At 41.9% G+C, this 21,166-nt stretch overlaps 1 protein-coding gene and 1 long non-coding RNA gene across 6 annotated transcripts in view; one reads left to right on the top strand and one right to left on the bottom strand.

The window, feature by feature from the left end:
* The window catches only part of PTPRG (protein tyrosine phosphatase receptor type G), a 560,158-nt gene that overhangs the window by 496,090 nt on the left and 42,902 nt on the right, over positions 1-21,166 (top strand). For all 5 annotated transcript variants that reach the window (XM_082209226.1, XM_082209223.1, XM_082209222.1 and 2 more), the window contains exon 14: positions 10,333-10,424. In XM_082209226.1, the coding sequence (XP_082065352.1) occupies positions 10,333-10,424 (92 nt within the window). The remainder of the gene's footprint in view (positions 1-10,332; positions 10,425-21,166) is intronic.
* LOC309525518 lies at positions 3,848-20,621 on the bottom strand. The gene is made up of 3 exons (XR_014216373.1): positions 19,973-20,621; positions 10,454-10,587; positions 3,848-8,221 (listed from the first exon to the last, which is right to left on the bottom strand). It is a non-coding gene; the product is annotated as an uncharacterized lncRNA (long non-coding RNA).

Raw genomic sequence — 21,166 nt, 5'->3', positions numbered from 1 at the left:
CCCCAACTCTCTTAGCCACTCTAATGGTGAGTACAGCAAGGGCAGTTGATTTGCTTTTAATCTGCATTACTGTACTGCATACTATGGAAACAGGAAGCTGTTTTGATTAATTGATGTGAGGCATGTGATCCTGTGTCTATAGCATTACACTCTATGCCATTGAATCTACAGAGTGAGGTATACTGAAGATCACTTATCCCAGATTAATTACTCTTAAATACATGTTCCCTGCACGTTTGTACAACTAGTCAGGGTGAAAAAGAAGACTAAAAGTATAGCTTTGTGACATTTTAGTCTGATTGCTCAGAATCCACTTGAGTTTTAGACCTGCCCATAGAATAAACTTTCTACGCTCCCAGAATACTCTGTCAAGCCAATAAAATGTATGTGAAATATATACAAGAGTATGGTAGATTGTAGAATACATACTTCGGAAGCAGAAGGTTTCAGGTTCAATCCCTGACATTGTAGAGTTGGAAGGCACCATAAGCATCATTTAGTCCACCTCTCCCCCTGCAATGTAGGAATCTTTCACCCAACGTAGGGCTTTAACCCACAACCCTGAGATTAAGAGTCTCACCAAGTGATGTAGTCAGAGTAGGAGGGCTGTCAGCCGCGCCATAAGTGCAACTATACCAACATACATGATATATGAACTGCTTTGGCACTTCATTGCACAATAGTATTCCCATTCTGATGTCCTTCTGCTGCCTGCTGGATCTTCCTTCTGGAAGCTTTCAGCTAGACCCTTGCAGCAAAAGCCTGTCAAAAAAAGGTGATATTTTCATCCCCATTGTGTCCTCTGCGAAGGAGATGCTCACAGATGCTCTCTCACATGAGTGCAATATCACACAGGCAGGCTGGGAGTTCATGAATATTCAGTAGATTGGTTGTTCATGTGGGCTTTCTCTTTGTGGGCTTCATAATTGCCCGAGCCCACATGATTTGCTCATAAAAGTCAGTGACTGATGACCCTAACTAATGCTTTGCAGACTGCTGGCAGGTGTCGTCCTGAGATGAACTTCACCAATCATTGCTTCTCTATAGCCTCCATTTACTTCAGTGAGGCTCACACATGCTGGTCTTTTGGTCATTTTGGAGTTGGCCTTGATCTGCCCCAGTTGCACTTCCAGGATGCAAATACTTCCTGAGAAGTTGTGGCCTGTCTGTTGTTGTTGTTGTTGTTGTTGTTGCTGCTGCCTGTCAGTTGTTGTTGTTGTTGTTGTTGTCTCTTCTATGCCTGTGGATGGAGCAGATGTTTTAAAAATTCAAAGTTATCTGCTTTATGTGGCCACATCTGTACATCCATAGCAATAATAATAATAATAATAATAATAATAATAATAATAATAATAATTTATTATTTATACTCTGCCCATCTGGCTGGGTCCCCCCAGCCACTCTGGGTGGCTTCCAACAAAACACTAAAATACAATAACCTATTAAACATTAAAAGCTTCCCTAAATAGGGCTGCCTTCAGATGTCTTCTAAAAGTTTGGTAGTTATTTTTCTCTTTGACATCTGGTGGGAGGGCATTCCACAGGGTGGGTGCCACTACCGAGAAGGCCCTCTGCCTGGTTCCCTGTAACTTCCCTGTAACTTGCAGGCAGTTTATTTCAGAATCCCAAGAATGGCTTGCCCTGCATGCTGCAATTTCAGCAGGTAAAGTTTAGTACAGCTCTCTCGGGCCAATGCTGGGGCCTTACTGCTGATGCCCAACGTATAATTTGGCCGTTCACTGCGGCAAGGTGTGGCAATTATTGCTTTCTAGTTTTTATATACCATTTTTCATTAAAAGCAAAAGACAAATCACAAAAAGCAGCTTACAAGGCAATCCAAGAAAAAATGAAAAACACCATATAAAAACAATAAAACGTCAAAATCCACAAAATAAGATTCCACTCAGTACCCTTCCACTCACTCAGCACCCACACAGATGAATTCAACCTATACATGCACATATTCACCCACGCTTAAAGCACCCACCTACAAACACAGTCTCCCTCACTCTCAACAATGGCCATTAGATGCCGTTAAAAGGCATTTAGGCAAATTCAGGGACAGCAGTTATGAGTCATGATAACTAAACTTAACATGCATATTCAGAAGCAATGAGCCTCTGAATACTAGCTGCTCTGAAGCAACAGCGGGAGCATAGGAAGTCCATTGAGCCATCTAGCTGGTGGAGAAGTGCACCCCTGGTTTTTCTACATAACCCATATCCCTTTTATTTATTGGCAGCATTTTATTGTTTTTCTGCTTGCAAAGGAGTTGGTACCTGAGGAGCAGTTTCCATTTGTAAACATACACTGCTCTCTAAAGTCAGGAAATTCAGTGAAGTTGTCGTCGTCTTCTTCTTCTTCTTCTTCTTCTTCTTCTTCTTCTTCTTCTTCCTTGAATTTACATACCGCCCTATACCTGGAATCAGTGGCGTAGCATGGGGGGTGCAGGGGGGCCGGCCGCACCGGGTGCAACATCTGGGGGTTAGGGTTAGGGGGCGCAAATCCACGGGTTAGGGGGCGCAAATCCACGGGTTAGGGGGCGCAAATCCACGGGTTAGGGGGCGCAAATCCACGGGTTAGGGGGCGCAAATTACTTGCCTTGCCCCGGGTGCTGACAACCCATGCTACGCCACTGCCTGGAATATGGGTATATGCATCTGCCCTTTTAAACCTTGTTCACATCTGTAGTACTCCGATAGAACACTTGGCAATACTCAATGTTGTAAATTGGTTAATGTCATTGAGTTAAAACAACCACAACCACCATTTAGTGATGGAGGATCTTCCCTCAAAGACTTTTGGTGGTAGTCCCACCCACCCGCAGTTCCCTTTTGCCCATACCCGCAATTCCTTTTCACAATGGCCTGTCTGATGTCTGAGATCTCACACAGTGATTGTTCCCTGAGGAAAGCCAGCCAAGAAATAAAGCATATGGGGTTTAGGAAGGCTGTGCTGAGAGAATAGTGGGACTGCTTCACTGAGCACACTAGTCTCTTTCAAAGACAACAGAGTTCTCAGTAATTTGCAGAAAACATGTGTGGGCTGTCTGGATTGTCCTGGAATTGGAAAGGAGAATGGATACCATTTCAGCTATGAGATTGTGGAATTCTTTCTTGAAGTCTAAAAGTATTTCACTCGGTTTGGAATTGTATACTTCTGTTCCACGTGGATTTGGGTGCTTGTTCAAATGCAGTCATTGAAAATGTTCTGTCTTCTGAGGAGATACCTCAAGTACCTTGAGCTCACCATAATAAATAGATTATTAGGACTCATTGGCAGAGTAGACAATAGGTCCAATTTAAATTCTTCTAATTCCAAATGGACTTGATTTCAAACTATATTATATTAGTATTTCAGGGGGGTGTTACTTTTGTTTGTGCTTATTGTTTATTACTCTCGGTTAACCAACATCACCACCAAAGCAAAACAAAACTGGATGCTAGGGAAGGAATGAAGGAAGCAGGGATCAAAATGGGTCTTGGGTGTCAAGAGGCAAGGCTTCATGAGGGTAAGGAGGGAGGGCTTTGGAGGACACCTCCCAGTGAGTTCATGAACAAAGAACAGCTCAGCCCACACCCTCAGGAGCTGGCCTTGGGCCTGTTGAGGTAGCCATGTCTTTGTGTGTGGCTCCTTCCTATCTGAGCCCCTGCAAAGACTTTTTTGTTGAGTTGAAATGATACAACACTCTACTGAAATCCGCTATGTTGAGATATTCTGATAATGAAATTAAGGGTTACTGATTTTTATTACTGAAGTTTTTTTATTAACAAAGCCAGATGGGTGGGTATAAATAATAAATAAATTAATTATTATTATTATTATTATTATTATTATTATTATTATTATTATTATTATATAAATTATTATTATTATTATTATTTCACTTTAAAATGCATATGAAACAGAGAGCACAATTACAGCAACAGACAAAAATTAAAAGATGAAAAATGAAACTATAAAATAGGCACGTAGAATGAGTAGTTGCACATGAGTTAAAATAGCAAAATCCGAATAAAGACTATCGGTGCTATCAGCTCATCAAGTTTAGTTCCAAATTTGCCAGGCTTGTGACAAGGTTTGTCTTGAAAGCTTTGGTTCTGCTATATATGTCATAAAAGAAAGCCAAATCATATAAAAAGTGTCTGGAGGGTCTAGTCCTTGTCAAAATCTCAAATTATGTGTAATTTTATCCATTATAGAAATATTCCAGAGTGAGTTGTACAAAGCTTCCAGTGTCAGATTTTGGGCTGTTTTCGAGTTGAAATTACTTTTAAGGGTTACTGATTTGAGACTCATTTTGAGCTTGAATCTATCCTGTCTTTACTATCTGCCACTACATTTCGAGCATATCTGAATGGAGCACTTGGGAAGGAGGAGGCTGGGTAGAGATGTGCTGAGAAGCATTTCCAATCCCATGTATGGGGAATCTTTGTCCTTCCAGATGTTTCTGAAATCCCCTCAGCCGCAGCAAGCATGGCCAATGGCCAGGGATGATGGGAGTAGTAGTTCACCAACATCTGGAGGGCCAAAGGTTCCCCACACATGCCGTACAGTATATGGCGCTCATCATCATGGTATGATGTTAGCTTATTGCAGTACTAGCAAGAAAGACACCATTAATGTACCTGTTGAAACAAGTTCCTGTGCAGTTTCTCATGGACCTGCACCCACACCTACATGTTTGGGTGAAGGGACTAATTGGAAATGTTCTAGTGCAAATGTTCTTCATCACACTTTTCACATGTCACATGTTCGTCACATGTTCAGAAACCTGAGTTTCCATATAGGTAAAGGTAAAGGACCCCTGGATATTTAAGGCCAATCAAAGGCGACTATGGGATTGTGGCGCTTATCTCGCTTCAGGCCGAGGGAGCCAGTGTTTGTCCACAGACAGCTTTCTGGGTCATGTGGCCAGCATGACTAAACGGCTTCTGGCAGAACGAAACACCGTGATGGAAACCAGAGTGCATGGAAACACCGTTTACCTTCCTGCCACAGCAGTACCTATTTATCTACTTGCACTAGTGTGCTTTCAAACTGCTAGGTTGGCAGGAGCTGGGACAGAGCAACGGGAGCTCACTCCATTGCAGGGATTCAAACCGCTGACCTTCCAATCAGCAAGCCCAAGAAGCTCAGTGACTTTGACCACAGCACCACCTGCGTCATTGGACAGCACTAAAATATTTTTCATAGAGCCTTACATATGCTCTTAAACTCTGTAGCATTAAAAAAGGTAGGATCAGGCCCCTCCTGATAGATAGCTTTCAGCTGACAATTTCCAGATTTTGCAATAAACTAAAGCCTCAATTTCCTGTGGTCTTAGCAAGTTCTTTGCTATTATGCTGTGCTATAAGCAAGTGCATAAGTATGTGTTCAAATAGTGATCTGCCCACACGTAGGGGACTGCCTTTGTTTAAAGGAACAGAAGTGGTGGCTGGGGGAGGCATTGAGATCACGTACATCACGATCTCAAGCCTGTTTATTCTACTGTGAGCCCTGCTGATTTTAGTGTGAGGGAATCCCAGATACTGGTACACAAGCCCTCCAGTCTTGGCACTAATATTTTTAAGAAGTTATTCCTGGAAGATACACCAGTGGCTGGTGTAGATGTAACACTGTGAGATCAATTAAACGTCACTAGGCAATGAGGGGCGTTTTTCGGGGTCTTCGCCCACCCTTCTCCCCGCTTCTTTGTCCCCCACCTTCCCAGTTATTGATATCCAGTCTTTCCTACAGGGCAGATGGCCCTGTAGGAAGAAAGAAGGGAGAGTCTAGCTGGAAGATGCTTTGAGACAGTCTTCGCTTGCCTACGTTACTCTCCTGCAATCCTTCCCACAGGGTAGCTGGTGACAGATGGCTGCCACAGAGAAGATGTTGGCGTACATAGAAAACTAACCATTGTTGCCTTCAAAATTTAGAGAGCAGTGTCTGCACTGGGTAATAGGTATGTGTTGGTGGGGGACAGAAATCCAAAAGTTCAGGGGCTGCTGGTTGCTCAACCACAGCTAGGCAATTGGGTATCATTATGTCTGTACTGAATGAGCCAATGGAATGACTCTGTTACAGCCATTCAAGGCTTTGACAAAGCTACAGTGCTATGTATTTGTTTGAAAGAATTCCATAGCACATCCAGCTATGAAACTAGGTGAAAGGCTGATTCATGTGACAATTTTTGTCATCGCTTTGAATCGTCACCTGGTTCTAAAGATCATCAGGGAACCCTCTGTGCTGAACAAACACCTGAGTGTAGGTTAACATAATTGTGTAAATATCCTCAGATGTTATATGGCCATAAATCAGTTACTCCTCCGTGTACACATGGTCTCTGTCACACATCTTTTCTTTTTAAGATTTATTTTTGTGATGCTACTTCCCAACATGTGGCAGATGGTAGGTTTTTGTCTCACGTGCTGTTCTTCTGATCAATAATATCAGAAGCCTAGTTACAGCTAAACTTAGAATTGCTCAAAACTGGACGATGGACATGTCAGCATTTAAAAGACAATGGTTCAAATTATTTTGGTCCTGTTTAGATCAGGATAAGCCAAAATCAGGCTAATCTGGTGGAATGTTTGTTAACCTGGCCGTTTTTTCTTAGTTACACTGGACCTTCAAACAAGTTCAGTGTTAAACATAAGTTGATCAATTTGTATCAGACTAGCTTTGTTATTAATAAATATGGCTCTTACACAGAACAACTGGAGGGATGGAAGCGGTGTGGGATTATTACTTTTTTCCTTCTTGTTGTCGTTCGGGGGTGGGGGTGGGAGGAATATAAGAAACACTAAAATGAAGAGCATGATATCAAAAGCCATCCTCCATGGATTTTGCTGAATATTTTACTCAAAGGAGAAAATCCTAAATGCTTCAAACACATGCACGTTCTACCTGATCCATATTCATAGGCCTTCCCTTGCTGTGACTGATTTATTCCCCTTTGTGCCCCCAGGGTGTTCATAGTCTATAGTAAAGGCAGCCTGAGTAGAAACCAAGTCTATCTTTACTTACAATCAGGAGGAGAAAGAGCAGTCAGGATATTAAGGGAAGAAACAAACTGATTTGTGAAGGAATATTTCATTATACGTCACATATGTCACAATGTTTGGTCATACGCCACACATATTTGATCATATGTCACACACCTTGGATTCCCAGGTATCATTTCACTACAAAGTAATGTTCCCAGAAAAGTACAGCTGTTAGGAGATGGTCTGTGTGGAAGCAGCTGCCTGCTTGTGATGCTATAGAATGTGTTCTTTGGTGGCTGCATATTGTTTCAGTGGCCCTATGAATTTAGCTGTCATTGCTTTCGTTATTCATCAAGAACACAGTTGTTTGGGGGCTGCCAGATGTCCCTATTATGATATCCCCGAGAGCCAGTGAAAAAAGGGTCAGATTGGAACTTGGGTTCAGATCCTCACTCAGCCATGACACAAAGTGGGTGGCCTTCACCCAGCCACAATCTCTCAACCTATAATCTACATCACAGGATTGTTGTGGTGAGCAGGGGGGAAATAGGATAACGTTCAAGTACACTGTCTTGAGCTGCTTGGAGTTGGGGCAGGATAAAATGTGTGTTTGAGTGTTAGATTAGCCAGCTTTGTGGTTTTTGCTGATCCCATTGTTTCAGTGATTTTCTAAGTGTTAATTGTTGTGGATTCTGTGGTTTTGTGCATTCTGTATTTCATACCCAACCCTGGATTCCACTTAGATGAAAAATAGGCTATAAACAGTATATATTGTGTGCATGTTGTGTGTGTGTTCGGCTGTGTGCATGCCCCATAACCTTTTATCACAGCTCCACCGCAACATCATTGCTTGTTTTATCACAGCTCCACTGACCATGACCCTTAGTTTCAAACAGTTCAACTCACTAGTTTCATGCCTGGAGGGGGCTCAAATTTCTAGGAAGGGATAGTGTTCTGGAGCCTATGTACACCCATCATTCTAGATCCAGAGAGGCTGAATGCCCCCTGCAGAGGACCCTGCCCTATCCGTCTTGGATTTATTATGGAGTGACTGCACCTTCCTTACACCATCATCCCAAAGTAATTTTGAGATTATGTGAGCTTGGGAAAATGCCCCCCCCCAAAAAAAAAAATCCCTTGTGCATACTTTCAGGAGCAAGGAAGTCAGAAAGTGTGTTGTCTTTTCCTCTTCAGATTTCAGTCTGCGCATTGTTGGGCCAGTCCCACAGATCCTTCCATGGGGCACTAGGCTGTTTGCAAGCAACAGGTTGGGTTGAGTTGGGTTGGGTTAATTGAACATATGTATCACTTAAAAATCTTAAAGCAATTTGCAACAAGAATAAATACAATAAAAACATTTTTAAAATTGTCCAGTAGCACCTTAGAGAGCAACTAAGTTTGTTCTGGGTATAAGCTTTTGTATGCATGCACACTTCTTCAGATATATACACGAAAGCTTATACCCAGAACAAACTTAGTTGCTCTCTAAGGTGCTACTGGACAATTTTTTTTATTTATTTCAACTGCGTCAGACCAACACGGCTACCTACGTGAATCTACAATAAAAACGCATAAGTGTAATAAAAGCATAATCAAAATTATAAAAATCCAGCCATTGTTGCTGGCTGCCCAGCTCCCCGCCGCGCGCACACACACACAACCCTTTGCCACTGAATGAATGAAAAGGTAGGTGCCAGGTAGGACTTCCAGGGGAAAGTATTTTGTTTCATAGGCTAAAAAGAAAAGGCTTGTTCTTTCTGCACACAACTATATCTCCATATGCTCAGCTAGTTGGCTTTGGGTTCAAGGGACAGCAGAATGGGGTGGTCATGCTCAAAACATTTGGGAAATACTGCCACGGCTTCATCAATCTCCTTATTCTGAGCGTTTCGATCCGACAGCCCTAGCTTTGATTGTTAGCAGAATTCAGAAATTGAGGGCCTGCTGCATGCATTTGGCCAACTTCTTGCAAGAGATTTGCTTGGCCTTTGAAAGCTGTGTGAGTTGCACTGTCTTTTTTCTCTCCCCCCGCACCCCACCCCAAAGCCTTCTGCTATGTACCTCTGTTCTGGAAACAATGGCACTACAAATTGCTTTGACAGTGTCAGCAAAGCTGGGTGGGATAGAGTGGGCTTTTCTGCTTGGCCGTAATTCCAGAAGCCGTGCTGTGCGGCAGAGAGACCGCTGCAAACCTTTACAAGCAGAGGCAGTCACTTGTGTGCCGGGGAAGCTAATCGCGGCGGAGGCGGAGGCGTTCAGGACCCCGCACAGGTGTTGAGGAGCAGCAGTTCATTAAGGGAGGCAGGAAGAGGGCTCTCTCTCTCTCTCTCTCTCTCTCTCTCTCTCTCTCTCTCTCTCTCTCCTCTGTCCAGCCTATTGTTAAGAGCTCCTGACAGCTGAGAGCAGCCCCTTTGCTTGTCACAATAGCTGCTCACGCTGAGCAAGGCTCATTAAATATTCAGTCCCAGCCTCAAGCAGCTCATTAAGGCAGCAATGAGCAGTGACGTGGCTGCTGGAAAGCCCTGCCTTGCTTAGCATCACCATGCACAGGCTCATTGGACCTCTGGATGCTCTCCTCCTCAGTGCCTTCTCTGTGATGACCAGCTTGTGCTCCCTGCTTTGCATTAAGTACAGGTAAAAAGAGCAGCAATTGCAATGTGTTCAGGGAAGCAGATTCAAGTCTTTAAATCTGGCTGGTGGGAACATCGGTGGGCTGCATCGGAGTTGCCCTCTGGCCTTTTCAGCGTTCCTTTCAGCGGAGGGGTAGGGGAGGGTCGCAGAGGGAGGAAGCCGAGTTGACATCTACCACAGGCTTTTCCTTAGCAGCATGTGTGCTTTTCGCTGTTTTGCAGGAGAAGCCTGCAAAGGGGATTTGCACAGCCAGCACAGAGTTGAATGAGGCAAACTTTTTTTCCTGTTGAGATTGCAACTTCCCTAAGGAAGTCGTGTGGCCGTTATGTGTGTTCTGCTCTAGGTGCTGCCCATTAAGTGGCAAGGTTCTACGTGCTTCCAACACTAGTGTGCTTATGATTGTTTTAGTTTTCTTTTAAGAAGGGCTGTTGTTGAGCCACAATAATTGACACCCAAAAGTTTCCTTTTTAAGTGAATGCATGCACTCTCTGCTGCTAAACATCCTAGACTGTTTGTTTAATAAGAGATAAGAAACAGGAGGCTCCTAAACGAAATGATGGTTTATGGTGGCTGGTAGCAGTACCATTTTAGCGTTCACTTGAGGGTCACTGACAAAATCAGAAATAAAACTTTGTGTGTGTTTGTCCATGTGTGTGATGCAAATGCTTAGCATGGACAGAAATGTCAGAGAGCCCTGAGAGTGCTGATGATGTTTCTCTTCCATTCACAGAAAATGTTTTCAGACAGCTCATTTCTATGTGGAAGACAGCAGTTCGCCTCGAGTGGTGCCAAACGAAACCATTCCCGTTATTCCCATCCCAGGTAAGGAAGGTCTGACAGCATGACTTAACTCATTCATACTTTGGGCTCCTTATAAATCACAGTTTGCAGTGTATGTTCTGTATCAGTCAATCCACTTCCCACACTGGCTGACTTCTTTATACATTTGGCGCATCCCGCAGTTTGTAGTAATATTTCTGTAAATCTTCATTAAAATGAGGGGAGAAACACAAAGTTTGGATTAGTGCGTTCTTATCTGGATAAGGCACAAACAGCACTGATGGTATCATAGTGGGGAGTCCCCATGTGCCTTCTACTTTTCTGGCTCTGCCCTTTTGCCATTAATCACTTACTCCATCCTTCTTGTTCACTGAAGTTCATAGTCTGCACCTTCTCTGGCCTCCAGCTGTGCAGGACAATCTTATTAATGTCTACACAGAAATCCTGACATTCACTGAGACTTACTCCCAGGTAATGTTGGATTACAGTGCAAGTTGCCAAGTCTCTGTAATGAAGACTTTTGCTTGCCAGGCTGCCTATGACCTCTTGAGGGCAGGGGGAGATCCCACCTACGCAGTACTGTTTTATAGGAAAACTCTAATTTAAATGTAATTTAAATAAGATGCATAGGTTTTGCTTGAGGCAAAGTTGTACCAGTTTAGTCCTAAATACAGTCCTAAATACACTTACTGAAAAGTAAGCAGTGGGATTTACTTCTCAGTAAAGAGAAGATTGCTGTTAGAGTAGCTGCAGACTTGGTCCTAATGCTTATTTACAGGTTAATTAAAAATATCAACGCACATGCCTTCTATTTTACAATCTGTCAAGTGCCTTGAAGTAATTATATATGGAATGGTTCTCAGCAGAAATTTGTGAGCCAAAGCCAGACAGATGTGAAGATTTGCATATTGTCTGTTGTACACAGCTCTTTATGCCTTGAAACACTGGTAGCTATTTTGGTGCTGTCCAGATGTTGTGAACTACAACTCCCATCCTTCCCAGCCAGTAGGATCAATAGTCAGGGATGATGGGGTTTGTAGTCCAGCAACAACTGGAGGGCCAAAGTTTCCCTACTCTTGCCTTAGAGCAATGAAAACTCAAAGCTTTTTTCAAAGGCATGTAGGAATTGTCAGTTTTTCCTGAGGTAGTGGGTTGGCTGCTGGTTGGCCACTGGTTTGAGCGTTACAGTTATCTTTCAGTTATTGGGAACATAGGAAGTTGGAATCCCTAAAAAGGCGGTGGACTCTCCTTCTTTGGAGGTTTTTAAGCAGAGGGTAGATAGCCATCTGCCATGGATGCTTTAGTTGAGATTCCCCTATTGCAGGGGGTTGGACTAGATGACCCTTCCAACTCTACAATTCTGTGATTCTATGATTCAGATGCTCTCCCACTGAGAACTGTGCACTGCACTTATCCCCCCCCTTCCAGATATTTTGAAAGCCATGTAACAAATAACTGTTTTAGACTGAGATTCTTTGCAAGGCATACGTATAAGTTAAATATTGCTAGCCAACAATATTGTGTACAATATAGATAAGATAACATTGGAGTTCTTTGTATGGCCTTGAGGCTTTTGTCGGAAGTATGATTACCTTGTCTGACAAACCTCTGATGCTCATGTGGTGATTTTATTTTATTTTATGGGATCTCCTGAGCAAACATGCAAATACATAGGAAATTCACTTGGAATGCTTTCTATGTCACTTTTCCAAGGTTTGATCCCATTAGCTGAATTCCAAATTGGGTTTGGATCTGCTTTATGGGATTGTCTTCAGAAAGGGGCTGTGGATAACCCACTCTGACAGAGCTTTTGTTCACATACTCTTATCCAATTAGCAGCAAATCATGTCAGAAATGTGTACAACTCTGCATGCTGTGATGATTTTCCCCTATTACCAGTGCGCACAATGCTACAAACCAGAAGTCCTTCATATAACCAAAACTTTGCCATTAAAATCCTCCTTAAGGTTTGTCTAAAAGCTTTTAAAAATAAAAAAAATCTCCCCATCTTCTTGTCACGTGTAAGCAAAATTGTATTATTTGACCATATAGACTGCCTCACCCCCCCAAATGCTACTAATTCCATTAGTTCTGTGGTATTTCCCCACACCATCGCAGGAGGTGCAAAGTATTCAGGAGAATAGTTACGAAGCTTAAGTGGGAGTTGTAAGATAAAGAATTTCAGAGCTGAGCAGGAGAAAAGTTCTAGTCTATTATTTTACCTCATGTGGTTTTTCATTACTACAAATACATGTTGTTGGTTTTAATCAGATAAATAAGAGGGAACATTAAAAACAACAACAACCAAGCCCCCACCTTTTGTCTTAAACAATAGAAGACAACCTCTTTTGGTTGAACATGTATACAGTGGTACCTCGGGTTACATACACTTCAGGTTACATACACTTCAGGTTACAGACTCCGCTAACCCAGAAATAGTGCTTCAGGTTAAGAACTTTGCTTCAGGATAAGAACAGAAATGCTCCGGTGGCACGGCAGCAGCAGGAGGCCCCATTAGCTAAAGTGGTGCTTCAGGTTAAGAACAGTTTCAGGTTAAGTACGAACCTCCGGAATGAATTAAGTACTTAACCAGAGGTACCACTGTACCAGGGTCGCCCTCTAGATGTTGTTGGCCTCCAGCTCTCACAGCATGGCCAATGGTTAGGGATGGTGGGAGGTGCAGTCTAGCAACATTTGGAGATAGACATGTTCCTGATCTCTGGTGTAGATCATTTATTAGTCTGTCTAAAAGGTGGAGGCAAAAGCTCCTTCTATTGGAGCTTCACTCTAATATAATTTCTTAATACACTTTTAATACTAAGTTGTCTGAAGGACAAGAAACTTTGGGGGGATCTAGGAGAGGGGGACCCCAAACATATTCAGTGGTCACATAATGCCGCTTGACTGTTGTGAGCAAAATGGGAAACGGGTGGGAGGGGAAAGGGACTGGAGGTCCCACTTATACATCAATAGCTGTTTTATTCTTGCAGACAAAGAGGAAGCATCCATATCATTACAACCTTCCAACTAATGTATGTAGTTGAAACCAAGCCCAATTTTAGTTTGATTAATCAAAATAATGTGTAAAATAGCTAAAATGTTCAAATGGTCTCCCCAGATCTTCAAGCATTGGTCTGCAGAAGCGGGGGTTTGAGATCCAGGATAAAGTTTTCATCTTTTCTATTAAAAAAAATGCGGAGGGTTATAGTGGCTCTTGATTTGAATGAATATTCTCAGTGTGTTTTCACACTAGAGGGAAGTTTTTTGATTTTCTAAAAAGTGGGAGTGTGCCCATAAGTCCAAAAAGAAAATGAGAAAATGGTTGCTTTTCATCAATACCACTGAAATGTTCCAGGAGTACCAAACCGGAACTTGGAATAAAATAATAGACAGTGGAATAGTAGTTTAACTTAAATACTTTTAGATATTATTAAAATACTGTTTTTCCTCTGAAGGTAGAAAGCCATATTACAAATGTAACATAAAAACAAGGATGAAATTTTCTGCGTTATTCTGTGTAATAGGAAATATTATGCCTCTTTTTTAGTGGTGATAGGTCTAACTATGACCAAGGTCTAACTATGGAAGTAAGAGCACCTTTTTGCATGCATTCTGAAGCAGCAACCTTTGTGGAACTTTTGCAGTTTCTTGTACATAGCTGTTAAGTTTTATGTATATGATACCATGACAATACTGTGCCTTAATGCTGGGAACTCAAAAGCTCCATTCAAGCATTCAGGGCCTGTGGGCACAATGTGTGAAGGGCCCAGGTGGGCTAGCAAGGCATATACCAGCTGCATAACCCCAGCCAATGCCCAGTTGTCATCAGTCTGAAGAGGGCTCTTTTTGTGCTCATAAGACAGGTGTCGCCAGTGAGATGTCCCATAGATGTTGTTGAACTATAACTCCCTGACCATTGGCCATACTGGCTGGGGACTTGGTAGTCCAACAACATCTAGAAGGTACCACATTGACTACTCCTTGCATTGAGTATCCTCCATGGGGATGGGGAACCCTGAGTGAACAAGGTTTAACAAGCTTCACTTCCTTTTCCTGTATACCCTATACAAATAGAAGCAGATTGTGAGTCTGCTGGCAAGTCACCTGGGGTCATGGCCGACACATATGATGTCATCAAGGTGGGACAGCTCTAGCCCCTCATGTTCCTGCTGGTCCCATCATGCATTCAGTACCCATAAAAACCAGATGCCTGAGTAGAACTAAAGGTGTGCATAAATGTAGAAATAATTCTAAAAGTGGGGGAATCCGTTCTTAGTCTGTTTGAATGGGTCCAATTAACCTCATCCTGATGCCCTTTCCTCGCTTCCCCACCACACCAGAAAAGGCTTCAAATTCCATTCCCCAGAGCAATCTGCTAAGTGCTGTTTCACACCTTCCTGTCAGTTATAACTCCTTATACAGCCGTTTTTGCTGAAAAGCCTTTAAAGGTTAAATGGAAAATTCTTCCTTTTGATTCATTCATATGGTTGATAAAATGATACCTCTTCTAAACTTTTTCTTCCCCTTTAGAAATAGCCAGGGAGCATGAGAAAATCTCCCAAGCTGTATTGATTCTGGAAGTAAAGTATAAATGACATTTTAACAAACGCCAGTTCCTTAAAGTAATCTTTATTTGCTAGCGATACCCCAGGCAGTAGTTATAAATGGATAGTTAAATATGTCCCTGTGGATCTGCACATCTATTTAACCGGGCTGGGTGGACCAATTTTCATTCTCCGTTTCAGTCATATGGTCACAATGGAAGCAGTTTTGACTATGCATATCTAAAAATGTGAAACTCCTCTGCATTCCTTTTTTAAAACAACAAAAACACATTCTGTGACAGCTTTAAAGGTGCTTGACAGCTCCAAAACACATGGTGCTAATGATTGATGGTATAATAGAATTTTGCTGTTCTGCAACTGCAGCATTATTAGATACCTAGCTTTCCACAGAAGAAATTTACTTCATTTTCGACCATGAAACTGAATAGCATATAGGCATGTACTAATCTATGCCCATTCTGTCCTGAAGCCCAGAGTTCTCATTACAATTCATAATTAACTCTGCTGAGCAGTCTAGAGAACCACAGAACACCGACAGGATCATTAGCTCAGTTGCCCCTACAGCTATTACCCACTTAATATAAATCAAAAAGCATTGGTCTCATCTGGGATCATGCCCTTAGGGGGAGAGCAACTGCGCCTGGATGGCAGACTTATTAAACATTATTAAATATGCTAGCCCATTCTGTTCCACACAGACACACACACACTTGCCATTGCTTCATTTTCTGTTTCTTAGCACAGTTCATTTTGGGTGCCTCCTAGTGATCTTTTCATGGAACTCTTTATCACTAATCTGTAGTCATAGGTTAGGTGTGTGTGGATCTTGTCTGATGCCTATCAGCCCTCGCCACCAAATAAAAGCTGACCAGAGAATCATAAAACTTGCATTAAAAAGAGAAATATACCGTATTTTTTGCACCATAACACTCACTTTTTTCGTCCTAGAAAGTAAGGGGAAATGTCTGTGCGTGTTATGGAGGGAATGCCTACGGGTGGCATGCCTACGGATTTTCCTCCTCTAAAAACTACGTGCGTGTTATGGTCGGGTGCGTGTTATAGAGTGAAAAATACGGTATATATTTTGCCGGTGTTGTCATTAATGTACATCTCCCAGCTTAAGCCCCATATGGATCAAGGATAACCACGCATCTGTAAATTTTCTAATCTGTGGAGCAAATAGCAGAGTGACTGGCCTGGAACGAGGGCCATGTTCAAAATGTATGAGAAATATCAATCCAATTTCTTCCATTTGATATTGGCTTGCCTTCTTTTCCCCACTTCTTTTCAACAACAGTTTGAGTCATATTGGGTGGGGGGGGGGACTCAACAGCTGCTGAACCTCAAGAAATTTCCACAACTTTCTCTTAAGTTTGCAAACCAGTGCTCGGATGTTTCCATTATCACTGTATGTCACCATATTCATTGCTAAGGAGGAGGAGGCCAACACGTACCCAGTGCCTTTTCATATCGGGTACTTTTTGCAAGACACAACCATTCTCCTCAGTGAATGTAAATAGTTCTCATTTGGATTATTCAGGAATGACTCTCATTTCTTCCTTGCAGACTTAAAGAAGGTGGACTGAATGTCACTTTCATTTATTATTTAAAGGCGGATGTGTGCATGTGGTTTATAAATTCAGATTTCATTCAATGTGCATAATATTTGTAACTGACACATCCCTTAATAGTTGCTCTTGGCATGATGCTATATTAGATTACACCTTGATTGAAATGGTGTCATTAATACTCACTCAGTCACAAGCACGTGGTCTCTTTTCTTTCTTTCTTTTTTGTCTGCCGAAGAGTCAATTACAGCTCATGCAGAACTCTGGATCGGGACCAGTGAGGGTTCTTAATGACACTTAAAATATTAAATTATGTGCTGAAATCTCATTGTTTTTCAATGGGATTTAGGCATAACTCGCTTTCTTAGAATAGACTCAGTACAGTGACTGCAATCCAGTGCACAGCTACATGTGCTCATCCTACTTAAATTCGGTGCAATTTAAATTCATTTCACAGTTTGCTGGCTTCCAGCCAATAACAACATAGTCTTTCTCTCAACCAGTAGGTTCAATGTTGTTCAAAGGTTAGTTATGGGAATGCACTGTCTGCACACTCTGCAGTGTGTTGTTATTATCTTGTAAAATGAATAAAATAAAGAACATTCATAAGGGCAGTGGTGTGTCCCTTTACTGAGATTGGCTAAATTTGGGTGTTTGGAATGGAATAAAGGATTCATGAAAGCTCCCATAATGCATCAGTTAGGCATTATGGATACAGGCATGCATAAGTAATTGCAGGCTTATAGCCTATCTGAAAAGTAGTAGAATCATATAATAGTAGAGTTGGAAGAGATCCCAATGGTAATCTAGTCCAATTCCCTGCAATGCAGGAATCTCAGCTAAAGCATCCATGACAGTAGATCCACCATTGTTCAAACATCAGTTATGGGAATTCACTGTACACTGTACGATGCACTGTGATTATAACATAAGATGATTGTAGCCAATGGAACTTGAGTTCAGTGGAACTTACTCCCTATTGTGTACACTGGATTGCACAGCCTCAGACTAGTCCAAATCAACCACTTGGGGTTGTAAGCAACTATGGTTTACTCAGAGTTGACCAGTTGAAATTGTGGGCCTATGTTAGTCATGCTTCTTGATTTCAATGTGTCTACTCTGAATAGGACTTACACTTTCTGCAAAGTGTCTGCAGCAGTTTCACTTGACATTGCATGTATGATTTAGTAAGATCCAGTCTGTCATACACTGCTCAAATGACATTGTTGTTAATATCTTTTTTGCATCACCAGCAAATCCCTAAACTATCACTTTCCCTTGACACTAGAATAGCCTCTTAAATCATCCACTTAACATCTTTTAACACACTGTATCCCTGATCCTCCAAGCTTCTGTCTTTTCTTAGCCCTCTCCACCCCTTGCCATAGCTTTTTGGTAGAGCACATGCTTTAGCCCTGGGGCCTTTTGTTTGCAACCATTGGTATCTCCAGTGAAAAGGATCTGGTAGCAAGTTGTGCAGAAGGGACACTTTAAACATTGCCCAGATGCAGCAGAGAATGTGCATCACAAGACCTATACATATGGAAAGGGAATGTGAGAGTCACTCGTGGTTCCCATCTTTTAGCTTAGCCTTCTTTACAAAAGTCAGGGGCAAAATAAAATGACACTGAATGGATTGTGTGTGTGTGGTAAAAGTAATCACAGTTGTAAACCACCTTTTTTGCATTGCACATATTTACTAAACACAAGTGTCATTATCTATTTTTGTTTATTTTATTTTTTAAGTAAGATTTATATATGGCCGTTCATCAAAAGATCTCAGGGATGTTCACAAGATTAAAATACAATATAAAAGCACAACTAATTTGTTACAGCTGAAATAACAAAACAATAGCCGCCGCCCCCCGCCCCCACATTTAAAAGGCTGTAGAATATTATCAGACAAAGGCCTGGTGAAAGAGGAAAGCTTTTGCCTGGCACCTAAAAATATATAATGAAGGTGCCAGACGAATCTCCATGGGAAGAGCATTCCACAAACGAGAGCCACTGTGCAGAAAAGGCTCATTCTCGTGCTGTCACCCTCTAGACCTCATGTGAAGGAGGCACACAAAGAAGGGCCTCAGATGATGAATCCAGAGTCCAGGTCGGTTTATATGGGGAGATGCGGTCCTTGAGGTATTGTGGTCCTGGGTCAATTAAACTGCACACTTTAATGTAGCCTTAATGTGGGTAGGAAAGTAACCCAAGATGTCTGCTCATATAATCCACATGCTGATTGCATTATAATATACAGTGGTGCCTCGCAAGACGAAAAGAATCCGTTCCGCGATTCTCGTCGTCTAGCGGTTTTTTCGTCTTGCGAAGCAAGCCCATTGATTAGCGCTACAGCGGTCTAGCGGCTTTCCCTGATCAGCTGTTAAGCGGGTTTTTCAGCGGAACAGCTGATAGGCGGCTTAGGAAAAGGGGGGGAGCGGAAAAAACCCGCGGGGACGCGCAAGATTTTTTCGTCTTGCGAAGCAACCCCATAGGGAAATTCGTTTTGCGAAGCGCCTGCAAAACGGAAAACCCTTTCGTCTAGCGGGTTTTCCGTCTTGCGAGGCGTTCGTCTTGCGGGGCACCACTGTATTCCACCTGTGATTAAGGTTTTATTGGGGGTCTTCCATGGAGGGTTCTGTTTACACTCAAAAAGGAATATAAGCCCCCTGCAAATCTTACCCTCTCAAAATGGGGGAGGCTGGGAACTCATCAGGTGAGACAACATATACAAGGTTACGAGAGGCAGAGCTTGTCTGCATGGCCCAATCCAGAGATTCTGTTTTGCATGTTCAGGCAAATGCCTGAACGTACCTAGAGACTGGGACAAATGTACAATTATAATATAATCCTATATATGTGTACTCAGAAGAAAGTCCCTTTGGGTTCAATGGGACTTACTCCCCAGGTAAGTGAATATAGGATTGCTCAAGACTAGCAAGCAAGGCTGCTTGCTGGAAGGCTATGTAAAGCCTTGATTTTTAACACGGCAGAATGTTTTCCCATGTGTAGATGAGGAGAGGCAGGCTAGTCTTTAACATATTGGTAAGTAATTTAGATCTATTGAAACAAGAGAACCTACTTAATTTTTAAAATTCTTATTTATCCATACTGACATGACATAAGGACATATAAGCCTCTGAGACAGAATGAAGAAGAATCAAAATAAATAAAATAAAAAGTATGAACAATGGTTATTAACACAAAATATATCCTCCCATTTATTGAATGTTGGAACAAGAAGGTTTTTTCCACTGTGACACTAATGAATGCGGCCCGGTTTTAGGCAAGGAGAAAGCTAATTGCCCAAATGGGACTATGCACTGAGCAACTGTTAGGTTTCCTAATTAGCCTTTATAGGATTTCATTAATCTCTTCAGTAGACTAAAAGAGGTATGGTCTCTGAAGTAAATTTTCCTGAAATGGAAAAGAAGCTTATCAGTAGCCACTAGATAAGAGGTACCTGAAAGAAGCATGTTCCTCATATGCATTAGCCGATTTTATTTGAGGAGGCATTTAGAGTGCATGAGCAAAGAATGCAGTGGAATTTTCAAACAATGACTGCATTTTTGGAATGTAGAACTTTCAGACTCTACTTCTGGCTGACTATATATTTTCCTTCAAAAGAACGCTCCTGATATTTGCAGACTGTATGGACTAGTTGTGCAGAGAGTCCTAAACTGACGAATCACAGTGCTTCAAATTACTTTAATCTCTGGCTTTTTGAGGCAAGGGAAAAAAGATAAAATGAATATGAATTGGCAGTATGTTTGCCTCAGCTAGACCTTCTGTAAGTCAGAATAAGTCATTCTGCCCCGCTGCCCCCAGTCCATTTGAAATATCGGGATCTTTAATTCTGGGCATTGTGGAGTTGACCTGAAGATTATCTGAGTTACTCGTATCAGCACTGAATCACACAAACTCTTAAGAGATCAGCTTGTTTCAAAGTGAAAGCTTTCAAACACTGAAAAATTTAGCTCTTGCCATGCTGCACTCTTTGGTCTACTGACAGCTTGGTAAAGATGGAAGTGGAGGTGGGATCTTCCCATCATGATGCTAAGTAGCTTCCTCTGCAAGTGTTAACTTTTTCTCTGCTGGACAATTTAACCGGAAAGAATGGGAAACTTCAGAACAAAATACCTATATGGAGATGTCATTTGCTGTTCATTTAAAGAAGAGGGAAGTGAAGAAGAGATAGAGCAAGATAAGACAAACCAAGGTGGGGATGGGAAAGAGGGAGGAAGCGAGCAAGAAGAACAGGAAGAAGAAATGCTCGATCAGGGAAACTCAACAGTGATTGAATACCTTTCAGATACAGAAGATCCATATAATTTGTCACCAGGTGATGGCTTGATTGATTCATTGTTTCATTAAATAGAAGTTGTAGTCTACCTTTGACTTTAGTTCATCCTTTTCGCTGATACACCAAAACATCTGGGAAGGGTCTTAAATGTCCAAAAGTAGAGATAGTTGTTGGACTCTTCAAAGTTGGATTTATTCCCATTCCAATAGTTTTCAAGCCTTCAGTTAAGCAAGTTTTTCTTGGTATTCTTGCATGCTCTACACCAAGTGCAAAAGATTATTATGTGCTCATTCCCCCAAGGAAGGGTCACAACTCTGTAGTCTAAGCAGACAGAATAAAAATGGCATACTTCGA

Source organism: Podarcis vaucheri, assembly GCF_965113315.1.
Source record: "Podarcis vaucheri genome assembly, chromosome: 2".
Classification (NCBI taxonomy): Eukaryota; Metazoa; Chordata; class Lepidosauria; order Squamata; family Lacertidae; genus Podarcis; species Podarcis vaucheri.
The sequence above is the reverse complement of the archived record's forward strand: the minus strand, read 5'-3'. Positions and strand labels throughout refer to the sequence as shown.